We start from the raw sequence: 21913 nt of genomic DNA on the forward strand, positions 1-21913 counted from the left end.
AGAGGGAGAAAGCAAAAGAGACAAAATCAGTATTTCCCACATGCACATCACTGTCTAACAATGTGATTTATTGCTCATTAAGAACTACACCCAGTTGTACTGAAAGGTCTTGATTTTGGCTTCACTACATTTCAGACCACAGTTCATCATCTAGAAATCTGAATGCTCCAATTTCTCATACTGTTCCATTGCTGTCATTTTTTATCTACAGGCCAAAATGTCTGGGAAATCTCAAGATTCACGACCCACGTCACTTTGTTCAAGCCAACTAGATGTTCAGAACAGAACAGGACTCCAAATGACGCTTGGCTATCTGCCACAGTGGCTTGTACAGGAGACAAATTGTGTGTTCATGTGCCGGTGGGATATCTGGGACTTCCAAGTCGGCTTCAACTTCAACTTCATTGTCCCTGAGGGGAAATTTATCTTGCAGCCAGGTAAAACATAGAACACACAGAAACATAGGCACACGGACTCAGATACAAAAAACATGATAAAATACATGAATACATCAAGTGACAACAAGAAACCTAGAGTATAGTTTAGCCATCGCTAAAACCATCATCAGCCCCCAGTAGTTAAATGGGAAACGAATCATCAGCTGGATCATCATGAGCATTTAACAGTTTGGTGGCCTGAGAAATAAAATAATTATTCAACCTGTTAGACCTGGCCTTTGGTAGTCTAAATCTCCGTCCGGAGGGTAGGAGCTCAAATTCTCCATACAAAGGATGAAGAGGACACTGTAAAATATCTCGAGCCTTAGAAGTTGCTCTCTTACGGAAGATGTGAGACAGATCAGGCAGTTTAACACCAATGATCTTACTGGCCACTTTAACTATATGTTGCAACCTGTTCGCTGTAAACAGCGTTGCGTTCATGTGCTATTTTGACGGAAAATCAAACCTGGAAGATAAATGATAAAAAAAAAAAAACATGGACCTCCTGCAGCTTAACAAGCTAATTTGACAAACTTAATTCAAACAAATGTTAGGTTAGTCTGGCTAACTACAAACCTGAAATAAAGGTGCATGTGTCTGTGTTTTCTTTCTGTTGACTGACACAAAACTTTGCATCATAACTTGGAAACTCTGGCAGCAAAATTTTCGACCTTAATTATTTGACTTTGGAGCGCGTTTGTGTAAAATTTTCACCAATATATCCGATAGCACAAAATATGCACAAAAAGTTACAAAAACAAATTTGCCGGCCACAGCCAACTTTCTCAACTCGCAACCAACAAGCAACCAACCATCATGTGGAGTCCTATTCTATTCTAAACATCGACTGGTAAAATAGTGAAAATGTTTGCTGGTCATTCTCTTTGGTGGTAATATTTGGCGGTAAATTCCCAGCCTGGCTGTCACAGACAGTCATTTTCCTTCAGCACTGGCCATGCTGCTGAAAGACGGCGCTAACATCTGCAGCTGGCCACGTCCCTCTGTCTGCAGCCTGGCCTTGTTGCATGGCATACTGTACATGTCCACACACACTGATTCAAACACACACACACACACACATACACACTTCTCCAGTTGCAGACACTATTAATATGAGCTCCATGTGTTGACCAACAGGTTAAGAGACAAATGTTATGGCTTCTTGACTGATCCGAACAGGAAGCAGATAGCATGTTTATTAAGACTTCACTGAAGCCAGGCTGGACTCACAGCCAGCGCCGGGCAGAATGGAATGGGATACTGTGACAGTGCGTACAGTATATGTGTGTGTGTGTGTGTGTGTGTGTGAGTGTGTGTGTGTGTGAGAGAGAGAGAGAGAGAAAGAGAGAGAGAGAGTGAGCAGTGTCTATATATTTGCATGTGTGTGAGCATGTACAAAATAACGGAAAAAACACATGCAAAAGGACTTTAAATTTGAAGCAACTAAATCACAGTAACAAAGGCAGCTACACAGGCGAGTCTCCAAAGTTAAAAACCAATGAGCGTTAACACCAAGCATGTAGCGGTTCAATCAAACTCTGTTTATTCACTCAATACTTTGCTAATGCTTTATTTTCCTAGAAACAAACTATTAATTTCTTAGGAAGCTTCCTGGAAAGAACCATGAAATTATGTAACAGTTACACAGTAAATGTCAGCAGTCTGGTGAGTTGATAAGATACTGAACATTTCTAAAAGAATTTCCTGGAAAGAACTGCAAAACTATAAACTATTTACTGGAAAAATAATAGGCAGAGGTCAATTACCAGAAGTAATTATGCATATAATTATACTGTATAATGCAGCCTAGTTATTTGGTGAATTCTTAATTAATTTTAGTCAATTTAAAATTTTCTGTATAACTACTGCTACATAATTTCATGGTTCTGTCTTGGAAACAACTATCATCGAACTGTTTCTCTATTTTCCCTATAATTAGAACATAATTTCATGCTTCTTTCCAGGAAACTTCCTAAGAAATTAACAGTTCCTTTCTAGGAAATTATTAGGAAATTGCGGACCCGGAAAAAGAAATACTTAAGTTTACTTCAGTTTGTTCGGCCAGGTGAGAACAATACCATTTAAACTTGACTGGCACCAAATAACGGCACCGAAACATTTCACTCTTTAGGTTCATTAGGAGCGAGAACGCAATCGTATCAACGACAGGAAACGACCCCAAAACACAAGGGATTAGCTGTTTCATGTGTTTTTGTCCATCTCCTGTATGTCTGTGCAGAGTGTGTGGCCTCTTAACACTTTGCCTCTTTTCCTCTAGAGGGCGGCAGCGTCCCGCACTGAAACAAGGCTCTTGTCGGCTGCAACGGGATTAAAATTCCCCATGAAAGAAAGCTGATCCTGGGTCAGTTTTACACACGCATTTCACGCGGATACAGACTTCGATTTGAGCGATGACAGACTGATTCCCGGTCTGCTCGCCGCCAAGCGCATAATTATGTCCAGATGAGAGTTGGATGGTGTAGTTCTGCTGCCGATCCCGCCGCCAAAACGCCCACCGAGGCTTCCACACATCCCATCATGCCTATAAAAGGAGCTTGTTGTGGTGCTGGGAGGAGGACTGGGGAAATGCTGCGCTGCTTCTAAAGTATAGATACAGAAAACAGAGAAGACTGACTGGATAGTGTGTGTGTGTGTGTGTGTGTGTGTGTGTGTGTGTGCATGTCTAAGAACCATTATTCATATTTCAGTACAGACGAATATGTGTATTTTCTGTGTTTTGACTCTTTCTTGATACTTCAGTCTGTGTGTGTGTGTGTGTGTGTGTGTGTGTGTGCATGTCTAAGAACCATTATTCATATTTCAGTACAGAAGAATATGTGTATTTTCTGTGTTTTGACTTCCCTTCTTGATACTTCAGTCTGTGTGTGGGTGTGTGTGTGTGTGTGTGTGTGTGTGTGTGTGTGCAGGGATGTCTGTGTGTGGTGTGTGTGTATTAAGAGCCATTACTGACATTTCAATACAGACGTGTGTGTGTGTATGTGAGTGTGCATGTGTATGTGTGTATTAAAAACCATTACTGATATCTCAATGCAGACGTGTGTGTGTGTGTGTGTGTGTGTGTGTGTGTGTGTGTGTGTGTGTGTGTGTGTCAGCGGGGGAGGGGCGAGAGCAAGCACATTCCAAAAGGAAAACAAAAGTGGATCCAGATAGGAGCTTGCACATGCACACACACGTGCACACACACACACACACACACCTATACTGACACACACACATGTAAACAGAGCTAGGGGTGACCTGTTTTTCTGCGGTTTGAGGGAATGCAAATACAAATCATCGCAGGGGAAATATGAGTACCTACACACACACACACACACACACACACACACACACACACAGGGAGAGAGCGAGCAGGGTGGGGCGCGGGCCGGTCCCAGGTCGATCACAGCAGACACTCTGTGGTGTTTTTTCCTGCAAACTCGTCGAACAAGGAAAGCTACATTCGGCAGGGCGGAGCCTCCTGCAGAGCGCAGCGTGTTTCTGTGCTGAAAACAAACAGACTGGAGGAGCAACAGTGCAGCCGGCAGTGTGTTAACACTGTCCTGCTGCTCACGTTACCGCTGTGTGTGAGTCCTGCTGTCCCCGTGTATCACTACAGACCGTGCTGTTACTGTGAGGTGTGCTGTTAGTCGTTAAAGCAACACTCCACTTAGTTTTAACGTGGGGGTTATTCAGCACCTGGCCGCCATGGAAACCAGAATATAAACTACTCACCAAGATCAGATGCAGCTGGACGAGTCTGTACTTCCCAATAGACTGAAAACTGTCATTTAAAGCTACACTAAGCGATTTTTTCTGACCACTAGAGGGCGACAGCAACCGCAACACATTTTGTAAACACACACAGCAAAGCTACTGGGCGACGGAAGCCCTTAAAGTCGAGATGAAACGGCATTTCAAGAGCATCTAACTTCCGTATCGTGACGTATTTCCGAGTGAAACAGGAAAGACAGGCGGGACATAACACCCGAAGACACACCGAAGTACCGTGCTGTTGCTAGCTAGCTAACTAATGAATCTTAGCTCTGTGCGCTAAAAGTTGAAGATTGATTGATGGGTGGATGTCATGATATTATTGGTTGAAATTGGTTATGGGCATGCTTACGTAAGCACACGGCATATTTTGTTTTACAGGAAGAAAACATGATTGAATTTTGATATAAGAATACAAAGAAATTGATTTTTTGTATTTTTTTTGGCATATATTGTTAAATAGGTGCACAATATGACCGGTGATGTGATCTAAAAGGGTTAAAAAGGCATTTTTCATTTCATCTGGTCTTTAAGGACAAACCGTGTATAAAGGCTAATGGCTAAAATAAACGTACCTATGGAGAAATACTGCCGTTACCAGTCTCACTTTGACAGATTTTTCTCCCGCTGAAGGTCACATGTCCCACAATGACAAGTGAAGAGACAGGTCGCAACTTTACTAGTTGAAAACGTTTACTCGCTCGCTTCATCGATTCGCCGTTACTCGGGCCGACTTTGACAACAAGCTTTAGGAAAGAGGTGAAAACAACAACACAGCTGCTGCTGTGTGGCTGTTTGTTTACATCAGTACGTCTCACGGAAATCTCCACGTAGCTCACGTTAGTTTCAGGATCGGTTACAGGGTCTGAAATCGCTTATTGCAGGTTTAACACGTTGGTGAACAGATTCAACAAGATCCTGCTGCTGTGATTTTCAGCTGACTGTTGGTCAATCGTTTTAGAACAGAATTTCGCCAAATAGCATTTTTACTGATAGAAGAGAATGTAGCGGAGGGATACCATTTAGAAGAGATAGCTCCTGTTTGTGAGACCGGATCTACTTTTATTTTTAAATACTAATTTTAGTGTTAAACCAAGAATAGAAATGCAAAAAGACGACGATGATACAGGATGCTTTGTTGTCTTAAAAGCAGGATCTGTTGTTGAATCTGTTCACCAACGTGTTAAATGTCAGTTTTCAGTCTATTTTCTATTTTCTAAGTAAAAATCTGAACGCTACAAACTCGTCCAGCTGCATCTGATCTTGGCGAGTAGTTTATATTCTGTTTTCATGTTGAAACTAAGTGGAATATTGCTTTAATATGTCTCTGATGTCACAAAGGAAAATCCCTGAATTTAATTGCATGCAGTCCAGTAAATCTGTCAGGGGCCTCGTGTGTAGTTCTGACTTTATTTATCCACTTGTACTTTGCACCTGACGTCTTTTGCCTTTCCCTCTGCTGTAAAGCACTTTGGAACATTTGGTTTGAAAAGTGCTACACAAATAAAGTTAGTTGTTGTTGTTGCATCTTCCTCAAGATCAACACCACACTGAAACAAAAAACACAGATCCTATCCAGAAGCGTGTCCACCAAGCCCGTCCGACATCTCGTCTCTGTCTGCAGCAGCCCTCCCTTCATCATCACGCTATAAATACCGACACTTAGCAGGGGAAAATAACACTCATAATCCATTATGTGATGCAGCGGTTAATGTGATGGTTTGAGCAGCAGAGCCTGAGAGCCTGATAGAGGGCTTAGGCTGCCTGTCTGTCCGCTGGGAATCTCATCATTTCCTCATTATACTGAATGGAAAAAGGCTCCAACCAGCACTAAGAGCTCGGCGTGTTTTTAGTGCCCTAAGTGTTACGGGTTTCAAAGTAACAATCGGTCACATTTTCAGAGAAATAAATGTCCGTTTTGCTGCTATCTCTGTGTGATGTAACACAACAGCGATTCAACCTGCAGACAGTTCAGGAAAGCTCTCAGGAATTTGATCTCCTGAAATGCAAATACATGAAATGCACGAAAAGTGAGAGAAATATGTTTTCCCACCATGAAAGGATTACATGATACGACTAGAAACAGGAAGTAGTTTGACGTTAAAATGGTGCGGTGGGAAGTAAGGCTGTGGAGGTCAGGGGGGCGGAGATTTCTACTGTGAATGAAGCTTTCATTTTTAGCTAAAGTTTTTCTTATTTAACCATGACCAAAGCCTTTCCCTAACCTTAACCAAAATGTTTTAGTTGCCTAAACTTAACCGTTAGCCAACCTTTCTGCGTGATGAACAGGTGAAATCGGTTGTCGTATAATCTTTACATGGAGGAACATCATCTTCACATAATTTGTGTCCACAACACATAATCTGCCTTTCAGACTTCATGTTTATTTCACAAAATTTTATGAGACTGTCTTGAAACACCTGGATGTCTGGTCGCTCTTTCCTGGGAAAAACCCTCTGCCGCACAGGAAGTGATGCGTTTTACGTTTCCGGTTTGTTTGGAACAAACAGAAGAAGAAGAGCTGGGTAGTTAGCATGAGCAGTGATAGCCACCATGGCTGAACAGACAAAGAAAAGAGAAACTCAAACTGCATCAACAGAAAATCCAAGCTCCGCCCACACTGTTTGATTGACAGGTGATCTCTGGGAAGTGCAGTGCAGAAACACCACAGTGAGGCTGAGCAACAAAGATAGAGAAAAAAAAAAGTAAAAACAGAATGAGCGCTTGGCACCAAAGACGGAGAAAATGTAAAACTGATCACCACTTTAAAGTGTTATGAGTTAAAATATTTCAGCTTTTTTAGGAAAGAGCACCAGCGCCAAAAACTGGTTTTCAAAAGTCTTAAAGGAATAGTTCACCCAAAAATGAAAATTCTGTCATCATCTACTCACCCTCATGCCAAATGAAACACAGGTGAAATTTGTTAGTCCATATAACACACAGGGAGGCTGCCAGCACAACTTGGTAGCAGCCTTCTCCAAAACAACTGAAGTCAATGGGGACCGGTTCTTTAGAGCTCCAAAACAAAAACAGCCAAACAATCACACTGAATAGAAAGACCTATACACCATTATTTGTTGCAAATCAATCAGCTGTAGTTAAGATTTGCACTAAATTGTGGTATAAATGTACTGTAGGTCTTTCTGGAACTCTGAAGAACTGGTCCCCACTGACTTCAGTTGTTTTGGAGAAGGCTGCTATGGAGTTGTGCTGCTAACCTCCCTGTGTGTTATATGGACAAACTTCACCTGTGTTTCAACTGGCATGAGGGTGAGTAGATGATGACAGAATTTTCATTTTTGGGTGAACTATTCCTTTAAAGCAGCAGCAGCCAAGACCAGCACATCCTACAAAAACCCCGATGCCTTAGACAACAGTGTTATAGCTTCAGTAGAGGTATTTTAGGGTGGATATTTATAATTTGTGGTTTAAGAGACATTGAGAAACAATGGGCGTGTAGAGGAACTGTGGTGAATACAGTGATCTGTGTGTTGGTCAATTTCCTATGACAACTCATTATTATATCAAGAGAGTGAGTGAAAGAGAGAAACAGAGAGAGAAAGAATATATCACTATATATATATACTGCGGTCTCACTGTGAGTCATTTGAATAGGAAAATTGAAGTAATGTACTCTAAAGTTATTCAAAGTTACTCAAAATATGCTCAAGGTTTGCATTGCAAAGTAAGTCTGATGCGTTTATCCCAAAATATTCTCAAACAAAACAAAAGGGTGAAACTTTCTGGGTTCAGATCCAGTTCCTCAATGCAAACAAAAACAATGAAATATTTGACAGCCAAATCAAAACTCAAATGAGAAAACCAGTCGCTCATATGAATTCAGATCAATCAATACATAAAAGTATAAATCAACACTTCAGAAATTTAGGAAACAGTCTAATTTTCACATTGACAGCCATGTGTTATCTTGCTGTTTTCAGTAGCTCTGGGGTTTTGAACCTGATGTAAAATTCCATGACTTTTCCATGACTTTCCATAAATAAGTGAGAGAACTTCCACGACCTAAAACATTTATTCCTTCCTGGTTTGTTAATGTAACTTTTTTTTTTAAAGGTCTGGTTTCCACTCCAGTTGGGCTGAAAGCTATATTCCTGTAAAATTCCCTGATGTTCCCTGATTTTTTTCCCTGTGAACTGATCAAATCCCCTGACTTTCCCTGTCTGGAATACACTTCTCCAGGATATTCCCCAAATTCCATCCATGACCAGTGGGAAGCTGCTCAGCTGAGGTCAAAACATTAAAATAATCACAAGTCACAATGTTTTTCTGTGACAGCAGCGCTACTTGATGTGAACTTATTCTGCTTTAGGGCTGCAACTAACGATAATTTTCATTATTGGATTAATGATTTAGTAATACAATAATCTAAAATAATGACAAATGTCCATCACAAGCCCAAAGTGATTCTTCAAATGTCTTCCTCAGTCTGACCAGCAACCAAAAAACCAGAAGTATTCATTTTATAATAAGATGAAACTGAGAAAAGCAGCAAATTTTAGCATTTGTGAAGCTGGAACCAACAAATGTTTGGTATTTTTACTTCAATTTTCTGTCAATCGACTAAAAAATTAGTTTCAGCACTATTCTGCTTTGAACTCCAACAGCATGAAATGATAAAGTGGCACAAATTATTTCTTCCCCTATATAAGCCATACACAAGGCTATAATCCAATTCATTTTTATAATTATTATTATAAATATTTTATAATGCCACAGTACATGTAATATTTCAGCATGCTGTGTGATAATTCTAATAAAACTTATTTGATCCCTGTTTGGAAACTCTCTTTTCTCTTGCCTCCTTCCACAGAGAGGTCAGAGGTCAGCTGCAGAACAGCACCGCTGCAGCTGAGGTGTGTGTGTGTGTGTGTGTGAGTGAGAGAGAGAGTGTGTGATATACTGGCATACTGTAGTCATCTGTGACACACACAGAACATGTGCACAGTGTGTGTTCAAGTGCACGTCTAACGGAAACAAAACATACACGCTTATGACATCATGTCTCTTTGTCTCACACACACACACACACACACACACACACACACACACCTGCTCTCTCTAATAGCTAGCTAGCTCCCTGAGGACCTGAGTGCAGCCACCTGGCCTTGTTCAACAATGGAATCTCTGAGCACTATATGCGTGTGTGTGTATGTGTGTGTGTGTGTGTGTGTGTGTGTGTGTGTGTGTGCGTGTGTGTGCATGTGTGTGTGTGGGTGGGATGTGGCAGCTCTCACCACCACCTGAACACAGAGCTGAATAGCTTGGTACTAAATGACAACAGATTATTTAAAATGAAGATAAATGGGCACACAGACCAACAAAAGACAAGACAGATATGCAAACAAATGAAAAGATAAAGAGAAACACACACACACACACACACACACACACACACACACACCGCAGTCACTTACTTGACACCGGGAATGTCCAGCATATTTGTAAGTCCCGTCCAGTTGATGTCCAGCAACTGAAAGGCAGAAAGAAAACATGGAGAAAATATGTTTTAGAGAGATGAAGAAGACACGAGACGATTCATTCCCAATTTAGATCTCCATATCTGAAAAAGAGCTCCTATCAAAGTAAAGCACATTATTGATTATTATTGAAGTCAGGAGTCATCTTAAGACCTTTGCTTACGAGACAGTTTTGTTTTTGAGGAGAGAATCGGCTTCACTTTTGAACTATCCAGCAATGAATGTCAGTTAGTTGTGATTTGGGATAACATGCGTATGTGAGAAAGAAAGAAAATAACCAGCAACAATTATTGACAATTTAAGTTTGGACAGGAGTTTTTTGGGTCAGTTGAGGTCAAATTTTCAGGTCCAACACAGAGACTCTCGAGGGTTTGTCAGGTAGAACTTGAACTTTTATTAAAAATTGTATCTTCCAGTCAGTGTTGTCTACCTCCGATATGAAGCTCCTCCCTGACTGAATATGATTTTATGATTTTTATATCAGATGTCTGCGCAGAGAAAGGTTTTTATATAAATATCTCAATTCTGGTTCAGATGATTTTCACAACTAACTGAATCCTTGTAATTTTTGGGGAATTTTAAAGATTTTACTGCACTTTTTACATCTTATAATCAACATCTTGACTATTTTCCACTACAGCAGACTAAATCTCTAAAACAAATGAATGGTTCAATATTGCCAATATTTCGATATTCTGATTATTACTTGTGGAAATTAAAACTCATGATACATGCATATGATTATACATGATTAATTATGCAGTGCCATACACACTATACACACCTAAAGACACACAGCTGCTGTGTTTATGTGAAAAAGAAAAAGAAGATTATTCACCTACAGGCCCGGTTAAGGTTTGGACAGGAATGTTTTGGGGTACAGGACGAGGTGAAGTCAAATTTTAATGCCCAGATCCAATTCTCTCTCTCTCTCACACACACACACACACACACACACACACACACACACAGACAGTTTCATCCCTTAACAGCAGCGTCTTCAGTTTTTCAGCGTCTCTGACATTAAAAGGCTTGCCAAGCTTTCCCGGCACTGAGCTCCACTTGTGCACATTATAAGCTCCTGGTCGACACGGGATCATGACTCAGCAGCGCGGCCGGACGGGAGGCCGAGGAGCCGATCGCTCCGCTCCGACGCTTATCGACTCGCGCCGCCTTAATACGATAATCGATACGACGGGCTGATTCGGTTAGCCTGCGTACGGAGAGGAAACGCGTGGAGAGACATCTGCATCGTTCGGCTGTCTCCTGAAATGATTCGATTACAGACGCTGGGAGAGAAAGTCAGCATGGGATAAGTTGGTTCATTACATCCACATCTAACTCGGTTACAAAGACAGCAGCACTGCAAAACCTGACAAACATGTTATTGTATCTTGTATGCAGACCTATCAAGCTTATTTTAGGATTTTTTTTAGTGAAATCATCTCACTGCACTTGCAGATCATTTTACCGGTTTCAACAAATTTGACTTTTTTCCACGTGAATGTAACTTGTTTCAGGACATTTATTTATGAGGTTTTATGATCATTTCTTCATCATTTTGGCATGTATGTTTGGCAAGTGAAATTTATTGAAACCAGCAAGTGTATCTGCCATAATTTGACAAAAAAAATATAATGAAATAAGCTGATAGGTCTGAAAACAAGATAAAATCACTGGACAATTTGTCATTTTCTGCAGTGAGCTTATTTATCCTCTGAAAAAAACTTGAATTTGTATATTTTGGTTCTACAAAGTACGAATGACCAGTTGAACCTTCTAAGGCAAACTGCTAGTTCAACCTACTGGCATGGAATAGAGAGGAAACAGGGACAACTAAGTTCATTACATCCACAATTTAACTCAATTACAAAGAAGCAGATGTTTCACTCTGAGGAAAAAATAAAACTGGTACCTGAGAGGTAGATTTCGGTTTTAGAAGGTGCAAATGACCAGTGTAGCTATATCAATATTTCTTTTTGGAGCTAATATGTACCGTTTTAGCAGAAAAGGTACAAAGACATATCAAGGCATATCGTGTTTTTGGCCTTTTTTCCGAAGTATAAATATTATTCTGTCCATACTATATTATTGACTGCTCCTTTGCTCTGTATGTGAGGTTTTGCTGTACCTGCATCATGCATGTCAGTATGTGCTGTGTCACTAATTTAGCTGTCAGCACCAATTTCACCAAGACACCATCCTTAACATTTATTCACAAATCCTGATTTAGAAAAGAGAATGTGAGAAAAGAAACGCACAGTAACCCGGCTCCTGGCCGTACTGCGGTTCAGGTCTTATTCAGATGAACCTTTGATCCTCTGCAGTTGAGTCTCTCTGTTGTGAATGAAAACGTTTGATACTGTGCCTGTGTTGACTAAAGCACCGGTGATTACTCTGGGTGTGCGTCGGCTCAAAAGCAGAGTTCAAAACACCATCAAAAGGGGAAAGGAGCCGGGACAGCAGCCAAAAAAGATATTTTTAAGAAGCTGAGATTGTAAAAAAAAAAAAAAAAAAAAAAAAAAAGGTTAACAAAGAAAAATTAAATCGTCTTTTTGAGGCTTGATGCGGCTCCTTTTCCCTTTTGATGGTGTTTTTTAAGTCTCCGTTTAACAGAATATTCCTGTCCACGGATGAAACGGTCCGCAAGGAAAAGAGCATGAAAAGGTTCGGCTGCCAACTCCCCCATTCCTCCTGGACTGAGAAATAATAGGTTCAATCTAAATGATGATCCGATCCCGTTAGTAATAGTTTCTCGTTGATATTAAAAGTCGCCCGTAATACTGTGTGAGTCTGAGTTTTTGCGCTGATGACGAAAAACAAAAGTGAAAGGATTTAAGATGTTTCCACGTCACAGTAACCTGTTTCTTATGGGAGCGAGCCAGGCATTTTAACCAGGATTCTCATAATCAGGCGAGGTGAGTTTGACCTGGTTTTTCTAACCCAGATACGTGCGTCGACACAAAACCAGGGTACTGGAGTAACCGGGTTAAGAAGCGAATGTAAACACAGCCGGTGTATCCGTGAAAACTGTAAAAGGGCAACGTTTGGCACTGCATTGGTATTCAGATTGAGAACGAGCCAACTAAACCGTTAACTAGAAACACCAGACTGAACATTATCCATATCAACATGACAACAATCCAAAACATAAATGAAACAGGCAGCTATTAGGCTACATTATCACATTATTAAAGCTATTACACACTACAGTACATCAGGAGGAGAGTCATTTTTAAACTCGTCCCCATCACCAAGAGAGGAGGGAACACTGAACGTCTCGAATGGCATCAAAACCACAGTTAATGAAAAACAAGCGGCATGAGAGCGACAGAAAACCGAGCGGCACAAAGCTCTCATTCACCGCAGCCTAACAGCACGCCGTCTCATATTCATTACCTTTAATGAAAAAGAAAGTCTATATCTGAAATGGGTTCATTTTTCAGTAATTGAATCAGGCCATCTCTAAGGATGCTAGGGGAAAGAACATGGAGGTTTGCACTCTCAACGCTATGAAATGGGGACTAATGAACACAAGCTAGTGCTGTCTGAGACTGAGAGTTGGTGATGTGTGTGTGTGTGTGTGTGTGCATCCACAACCACTTGGCACAGTAAACTAATAAAGAAAATCCAGCAGGCTTTAGGAATGAATGCAGACAGACTAACACATGTTCTCATAAATCGAAGAAATCTGATGTGCAGGGAATGTGATTATGATAGTCTGTTGCTGCTGGACTCACCCTGTTTACATGCACACAGTAACAGAGCTGTTGGCCAAACCCTGGTTAAGGTCTTATTCAGGTTAATCTGTTTATATGAATCTTTGATACCCTGCGACTGAGTCTCCTTGTTGCCATGAATAAACCAGTTAACACAATATTCCTGTATAAAGCTAGAGCGGTTCGCAAGACAAAAAAGGTCTGAAAAGATGCAGCCGCCATCTTCCCCCTCCCTCTGTGGCTGAGCAGCGGGTTACTTCTAATACGGAGGAAAGAAAGGATGATCCTAACAGTAAGTACTGCTCACTCCTAGTTTTTTGGCATCAAAATCGAGAGGCTGGGTTTGATCAGAAAAGTGAAAGCAGTTAAGATGTTTGCACGCCACAGCAACCAGTTTAATATCAGAGTAAGCCAGGCGTCTTAACTGGGTTTCTCAGAATCGGAGTATGAGTTGAACCAGATATGATGCTTAGATGCGTCGACACAAAACCAGATTACTTGAGTAACCGGATTAAGAGCAGAACATCTGTGTGCATGTAAACCATGTCATGTCACCCAGTTAGTCAGACAGGAATGGCCAACATTCACTACAGTAATTAACCATCCCAGGTTCTGCCCAGTGAATCACAGCACATACCTGACACACCCTGATAGCAACTGAATATCATGGTTACTGGCCTGCCATGTCAGCTAGTAGCAGCAGTAGCAGCAGTAACAGTAGTAGTAGTAGTAGTAGTAGTAGTGGTAGTAGTGGTAGCGGTAGCACTGATGATAGTAGTAGAAACGGTAGTAGCAGTAGTATAAGTGGTAGTAATAGTAATGATGAGAATAGTAGCAGTAATGGCAGCGGTGATGATGGTAGTAGTAATAGTGGTAGTCTTAGTAGTAGTAGCAGTGGTGATAGAGGTAATAGTGATAGCATTAGTAGTACTAGTTGTAATTTTAGTAGTAGTAGAAATAATAATAGTAGCAGCAGTAGTGGTAATAGTAATGGTAGTAAGTACTACTACTAGTACTAGTAGTAGTAGTAGTAGCAATGATGTGGTACTAACAGTAGTACTAGTAGTAGTATTAGTAGTATTAGTAGCAGCAGTAGTAGCAGTAGTAGTAGTAGCAGTAGCAGTAATGATGTGGTACTAACAGTAGCACTAGCAGTAGTATTAGTATTAGTAGTATTAGTAGTAGTAGTAATAGTAGCAGTAGTAGTAGTAGTAGCAATGATGTGGTACTAACAGTAGCACTAGCAGTAGTATTAGTAGTAGTAGTAGTAGTAGTAGTAGTAGTAATAGCAGTAGCAGTACTAATAGTAGTACTAGTTGCAGCGTTATCAGTGGTAATTTTCAGTTAGCACAGTATTTATAGTTATCACATTATATTTCTGTCTTTACATCTTTTCAAACATGACTCAGCCAATCAGAAGTGAGGAACAGAACTATCTGTGTTAAAACTCGACATCATCCTGCAGCATCTTCGCAGCTGTTTTCCTACAGAAGTGCAGCTGCCTCTGGTCAGTCCGTCTCTGTTTTCATCTGCTGACCGTGTGACGAATCACATCTACTGTCCAGCTCACAAGACCGTCACCAGACTCCACCAGCCACCCTCCATATAAGGAGTGTAAGCAGCGTGTCGGTCGTCAAGGTTACCAAATATGTGGACCAAACAGGGGATGGTGCGATGTCACTGTGCATGTGTGTGTTTGTGTGTGTATTAAGACACTGATGTTTCAAGACAGAAATCTGTGTTTTTGTGTGGGTGTGTATGAATGAGAGAGAGAGAGAGAGAGAGAAAGAGGGAGAGAGAGAGAGAGAGACAGAGAAAGAGAGAGTGTGTGTGTGCGTCACAGTCTGTCTGGAATAAAGATTGACCGCAAAGCTGAAAAAAGGTTGTAAAAGAGGCTTAAAATGTCAAGCGCTGTGAGCCGTTAATAAGACTGAAGCAGCTGAAGAGCAATGAAGAAAAGGAATGGATGAAAAATAAAAAGTCGAGAAATATCTCCGCTCACATGCCTAAAATGCATAAATGAATTATAAAAGGAAGACAGGAGGGAGGAGGAGGGGGAGGGTTAGAGAGTGAAAGATGGAGAGAGAAATAAATAAAAGAAAGAAAGAAAAACAGACAGAGAAAGACAGAGAAAAAAAATAAAGAAACAACGAAACAAGCAAAGAAAACAAATCACAGGAAGACAAAACGGGAGGAAGGAAAAAAAGGAAGGAATGAAGGGGAAAAGGAAAAAGTGAAGGGGAAGTTAGAGAGAGTGAGAGAACCAAAGACAGAGAAAGAGAGAAAGTCAGGGCAAAAGAGAAGAGGAGAAAGAAAGAAAGCAAGAAAGAAAGAAAACAAAGCTACACCATAAAAACCGAAAGACCACAAAAAGACCAAAAAGAGTGAGAGAATCAAAGACAGAGAGAAAGAGAAAGAAAGAAAGTAAACAGTAAACAAAGCTACACCACAAAGCAAGAAAGAAAACAAGAAAGCAAGAAAGAAAGAAAGCAAGAAAAAAAGCAAGAAAGAAAGAAAGAAAAAGGCAAGAAAGAAAGCAAGACAAAAAGAAAGAAAGTAAAGAAAGACAGTAAACAAATGAATAATACAGCAGCATTTGGAGGAACTATTTCATTACAAGAATCCAGCTGGCCGGTAAAATAGTGAATGAATTTTGGGATTCATCGTCCATCGCATCAAGTGGACAAAGATGTTATTCCAGCTCCATACTGTAAGTGTAGCTGATGAAGCAGAACGCAGACGGCTGCTGTCAGGAGGAGGCGGAGCTGCTGGACTGCTGCTGAGGCCAGGTCAGACCAAACATTTAGAAGGTAAGGTACGTCACCTGTTTCAACAGCCAACCGGCTCGCAGCGAAGGGGGTGACACCGACTCCTCTAAACGACGGAACTGCTCCGGGAATAGACGGGAGAAACTGACAAAAGAGGGGAGATCTCCTGTCTCGAGTTCACGGCATTAAATTTGCATAAGCCCCCTGGGTGTCCCGTTGAAGCCCCCCGTGGACGGCTCCAAATTCTCGACCCTCTCGTTTTTTTTTACGCCGTTTCATCAATGCTAGAACTGCAACTGTAGCAAGGAACTCACTATCACTATCCTCAAAAAAGCCGGCAGTTAAGAACGGAAGTACAGAGAGTCGTTGCTATGGAAACGATACACCTTCTCGTCTAGTCGCATTGGTGTAAACTGGCAGGATTCAGAACGTTGCAGACCCGGCGCTTTGCGAGTAGTCGCAAGTTTCAACTCGTCTCGTCGCAAATCTTTGGTCTAAACCATAAACACCAGACAACCTTTAAGATCACAGCTGCAGGAGCACTGGGATACAGCAGGTTTGATCCATGTGGAGTCAAGTCAACTTCATTTATGTCTACAGGACTTTATCACAGCCTGTCTCAAAGGACTGTACAGATCAAGAGCCTGACTGGATCTAACTGACCAAGAATCAATCGTAGAACAGAATGATATGGGACAAACACAAGGAAGATGAGCAAAGCACAAAGACACAAGCTAATTTTATCAAGACATAAGCAGCCTACCTATTCTACATAGTCTAAACTTCCCTAACTTAGTTCAAAAACTCTTCTCTTAAAAACCTTTCCCTACTTAAAGGGGCATTAAGTAATCTATAACTTCTGTTAACCTCTACTGGTGAGCAGTAGGAAGTGCAACAACATCAACAGGTCGATGACAGTAGGTGGGGGTTTTGGGGGTTTTGGGGGTTTTGAGGGATTTTGAGGGTTTCGGAGTGTCTTGAAACAAGGAAGCATGGAAATCTGATTAAAAGTTCATCACCTTTTCTCCAGTCGCTCAAGTCTGTAGGAAATAAATGGACTTCTTCTGATTTTGTGATCATGTTGCTGGCAGTCTGAACTGTTACTCTGTGTGTGTGTGTGTGTGTGTGTGTGTGTGAGTGTTTCTCTAGAGTGTATGACACCGTGTTTACATGTGAGAGAGACAGTGTACGTGTGTGTGTCTGTACCAACCCATTTGCATGCGTCTGTATGTGTTTTCTATATCTATTCCAGTGTGTGTGCGTGCTGCTTCCTGTGGTCTAGTTAGCTCTAGATGCAGAACGACCGCCGCGGCCCACAATGCCGTTCTGCCAGCCTGGCACAGGAAGAGATGTCAGCAGCAGGGGGATTTCACCACAACTCATCACAGGAAATGATGGCTGCCTGTTGCCAGAGAAACGACTCCCAAATTCGAGTAGGTTTTAGGAATATTACATAAGCCTCGCTAATACTTTCGGTCTCGTCGTGAAAAGTACAGACAACACTCGCGCAAAGTTGTTGGACACACTGACTCCACGCTAAAAACACTTAGGGTTCTTCAAGGGTTAGCGGTTCTATATGGAACCAGAATGAATAAAATGATTGATTTGTTAAAATAAAATCAGAATAAAGAACCCAGCATGATTCTTTAGGCGTTCTTTTAATATTTCTGATTTGGAGCATTTCATGTGTTCTTAAATGGTTCTTTACAGCAACGTAAAGTCTCTGTGTCGAAGCATTTGAGCCGGGTGCTGCAGAGAACCTGCATAAACCGGTTCTTTATAGCACCAAACGGGGTTCTGCTATGACACAAGCCAAAAAAAAAAAACATTTTCTGATACTGCATGGAACCCTGATAGCAGAAAACTTTGGATCTTTCATTTGATGGTAAAAAACTGAATTCTAAAAAGCAAGTGATCCCACATTGGTCTTTTTTCTTTTTTATAAATTTGAAAAACAGAACTAATTTAGAGTTTTTACCAGCAACTGAAGGATCCAAAAGTTTGAATCTACATGTCCCACCAAATCAGGATTGGGGTCCATTCATGAACTGAACTGAGACTGCATGGTCAAATTCCAGTTCAGTTCCTGGAGTTGGAATGTGAATGTCACCCAGCTGTAAGGAAACTGAATTGGAATTGAATTGGAATGACAGGAAAAATAATTGAATTTCATTAAATTCCATGAAATCTGAACTGGTGATTTCAGCAAATTTCATTCTCCTGTACGAATGAGTTTCACAAAACACAGAGTTTGGGCTGGTAATTAATTCACTACATGAGCGAGTCTACTTTTCGCTGATGGGCATCTTCCCCCGACGCCAGCAGAAGCCCAAACATGGAGACAAAACTGTCCGATACTCGGTGACACTGACGCTCCTCCTTCCCTGACGAGCCAGACTGTCAGAGCGGAGACGTCAGCCTGCAGCCAGGAAACCAGCCAAAACAAGACCGGGACCCACAGTGAGGTACGGGGAGGGCAAACACCACCGGTAACCAACCAAATGCTGGTAATTTAAGGCTGCGGTCGGTGAGCTACTCTACTGTTGCAGACGGTTTGGCGGGTAACCAACCGTCACTGGAGGCTCCTTCCTGCTCCTCTTATCATTGTGGCTGGTAAAGTGTCATCTATTCTCACGTTGATGCCAAATTTTGGAATCTGCCAGCCACTGAAGCCTGTGGCAGAGAGACAGCGTCCTGAAATGACAGCGGCATTAGACTCAATATAAGTGGTGCAGCTGCAGAGTGACTGCTATTTTAAATAATGCAACTGACACCACAGTAGATCGCAAATGCACCACAGACACAGTTTTGGTCACAGAGACAAGAATAATCAGCCAGGATGTTTGTTTTCTCATCTCCAAATTGCGATATATCCACTGTGGAAAACAGAAATCGTTACCTGAAGTTTATCATTCAATGTTTCTAAAGTATAGAGGATCCAGTCTGAGAATAAAGTCTCACTTTGACAACCAGGGGCTTGAGCTCCCTACTGTCCTTAAAAAAATATACCATCGCTTGCTTTCATTTTGTGCTGTCAATCATTTCGTAAGAGTAGGTGTCACTTTTTTTTTCTCCCCAATTTGTGGATATTTTATTTTGGGACACAAGTCTTCACTTGTCAGGCAGAGCAGGAAGTCTTGTCAGTGTAGAAGGAGTGAAACTGTTTTTTTTATTAAACCTTTCAGCTTGAACTGAAGTGTAACACCCAAATTCTTCCCACCGGATTTCCGTGTTACACTTGTTCAAACACTTGGTTTAATAAACATAAAGACAGCGATTCACTTAACCGCACGTGAGCGACAGTACTCATTTTTTTTTAATATATATTTTTAGAATCTGCTTTGTCGGCGTTCCTTTATGTGCCAGAAGTGTGATTTTCAGACTGTTCCTCCAAACAAGGGCAGTGAATGGAGAAAAAAACACAATTCTCCAGTCTCCTCTACCAGAGCAACAGATCCCAGAATCACTGATTTGGGGGTTTTATCATGGAGGAAGATACAGAGCGGTAAAAAGCCAAATTCAGACAAATGGTGTGTGTTTAGGCATGTATCTACAGGGTCACAGACTGATAATGCACAGACTATTTATTTATTGCAATTTTAACGGCAAGAAAGTTGCATATTGCAGTTTTAAGGCCACAAAACCCTACAGGGAGACCAGTCCAGTCTGCTGAGGCCAGCGACAGTCTGACTCAGCACCATGTGAGCCGTCACCCTGTTGCACCAGCGCGCTCACAAGTTAAAACCGGCAGTGGGATTTGGTTTCATTATGATGTTGCTATTATGAGTTAGCTGTGAAAATAATACAGCTACCGTACTGTATGTCGGAGATCTTGTCAAGCGGCAGCCGGAGGGTTAATTCGGCCAAGTCAGGCTTAACGAGCAGCAGGACTAATCTGCTCAGGAACACGCCCGACACCGTCAGCCTCCATCTGATCCAGGACAGGAACTGCCTTTGATTAAGCAGATCTTGGTATGAGAGAGTAAACTAGGAGTCTGTCTGATTTATATCGGGGTTATAAATGACGATGAGCAGACTTCATGTTCGTGAGAAATCAATAGGAAGAAACTGAGGTGACTTGTGTTGTATTTATCATAACTACTGCAGAAACGATTAGTCGATTATAATTTTGATAACTAATCGTTTTAGTCATTGTCGGCCGAGAAGTAAAATTACCGTACGTTTGCTGGTTGCAGCTTCACAAATGCCAAGATTTTCCCCCTTTTCTCAGTTTCATATCATTATAAAATTAATACTTTGGTGTTTTTCTGGCTGCTGGTCAGACTAAGGAAGACATTTGAAGAATCGCTTTGGGCTCTGGTAACTTATGATACGCATTTGTCATTATTTTGGACATTTTATAGACTAAATGATTACTCGAAAAAATAAATTGATAGATTAAATGATAATGAAAATCGACATCAGTTGCAGCCCTAATCATAACCTATAATAACATAACATATCACATTTGATGGACGCTGTTATCCAAACTATGACAGACATGCATTTGTAGTTTTGGCGGCCCTGGTTGGAACTGACCCCTCGACCCTGGCAAAAAAGCTGTTAACTTGACTTAAACATAGAAAATAAGTTTGAATAGGCCCTCTGACAACAAAAGGAAAAAACTAAGTATATGTGCTGCAACAGAACAGTACTGATGCCAGCTCTTCAGAGTGCCGGAGCCCTCTGGTCTTCTTCTGTGGTCTGGCCTGGGAAGGATGCAGCGCCGACTGCCTGATGACACCGACGCCTGAAACACGGCTCATCTGCAACCTCCACCCAGATGCAGAGGATATCTGAATCCATTTTGAAAGATGAGTGATGCTATTTCTGAACGCCCAAAAAATAACTCAACTCTAATTATAACCTTTATTCATCCAGGGATTGTTTCTTTTTAGCGCGTATGTTCTTTTTCAGCAACGCTCTGCTTCACGTTCACACAATTATACTCAGTCTCACCTGGGAGCTGCCCAGTCCGACCGCAGTCTGTAACTGTCGGCCGCTGAGCAGCTGCCTGGCTCAAGGGCAGCTGGGCAGTATCTGCTGAGGGAAGGGACAAAGTTACGCAATCACTTTCTCCACCCCAGATGTTCTCCCGGTTCAGAGTAGGAACCATGAGTTTGAGGTCTAGTCCACACTAATCCGGATAAATTAGAAAACATATTTCTCCGTTTTGGCCTTCCATCCACGCTATGCCGGTGTTTTCCACCACCGAGAACAGAGCTTTCCCAAAACGCTCTCCCAAGTGGATCAATTTGAAAACGCCGGTCTGGTGTTGCAGTGCGGACGGGGAAAACTGGGCTTTTGGAAAACGCTGACGTGTGATTGTCATGTGATCTCAGGCTTATCATTGCCATGTGATCCATCCAGGCTGCATTGGCTGTTTCAGTGCTTCAAGGAACTGCTGGTTGTGGCTGGAGAGCCCCAAACCCCAAACTCGCTCACACAACTCTAAGTAGAGAAGAACAACTCTACCGTGACACTTTTTCACTTTTTGATCTAGGCATTTTTTCTGAAACTTAACTTGCTGACGGACTTCGTTCTTCACGATCGCTCTGTAAACAACAACCTTTTAAAAAATGCCGGTGACAGAAAGCCGGCGGAAAGCTTGTGTTTGATGGAAATGGCGTAAAGCGGCCCAAGTGTCCTGCACATGCCCACGCTTTTTTGGCGGTTCAGTGCGGACATCGGGCTTTTCAAAAACACCAGTGCGG

At 41.6% G+C, this 21913-nt stretch overlaps 1 protein-coding gene across 1 annotated transcript in view; it reads right to left on the reverse strand.

Moving 5' to 3' along the window:
• The window catches only part of esyt2a (extended synaptotagmin-like protein 2a), a 76761-nt gene that overhangs the window by 22636 nt on the left and 32212 nt on the right, over positions 1 to 21913 (reverse strand). Inside the window, 1 exon segment of the mRNA XM_078287532.1 lies at positions 9650 to 9705. Within this exon segment, the coding sequence (XP_078143658.1) occupies positions 9650 to 9705 (56 nt within the window).

This window comes from Centroberyx gerrardi, chromosome 13, assembly GCF_048128805.1.
Source record: "Centroberyx gerrardi isolate f3 chromosome 13, fCenGer3.hap1.cur.20231027, whole genome shotgun sequence".
Taxonomy (NCBI): Eukaryota; Metazoa; Chordata; class Actinopteri; order Beryciformes; family Berycidae; genus Centroberyx; species Centroberyx gerrardi.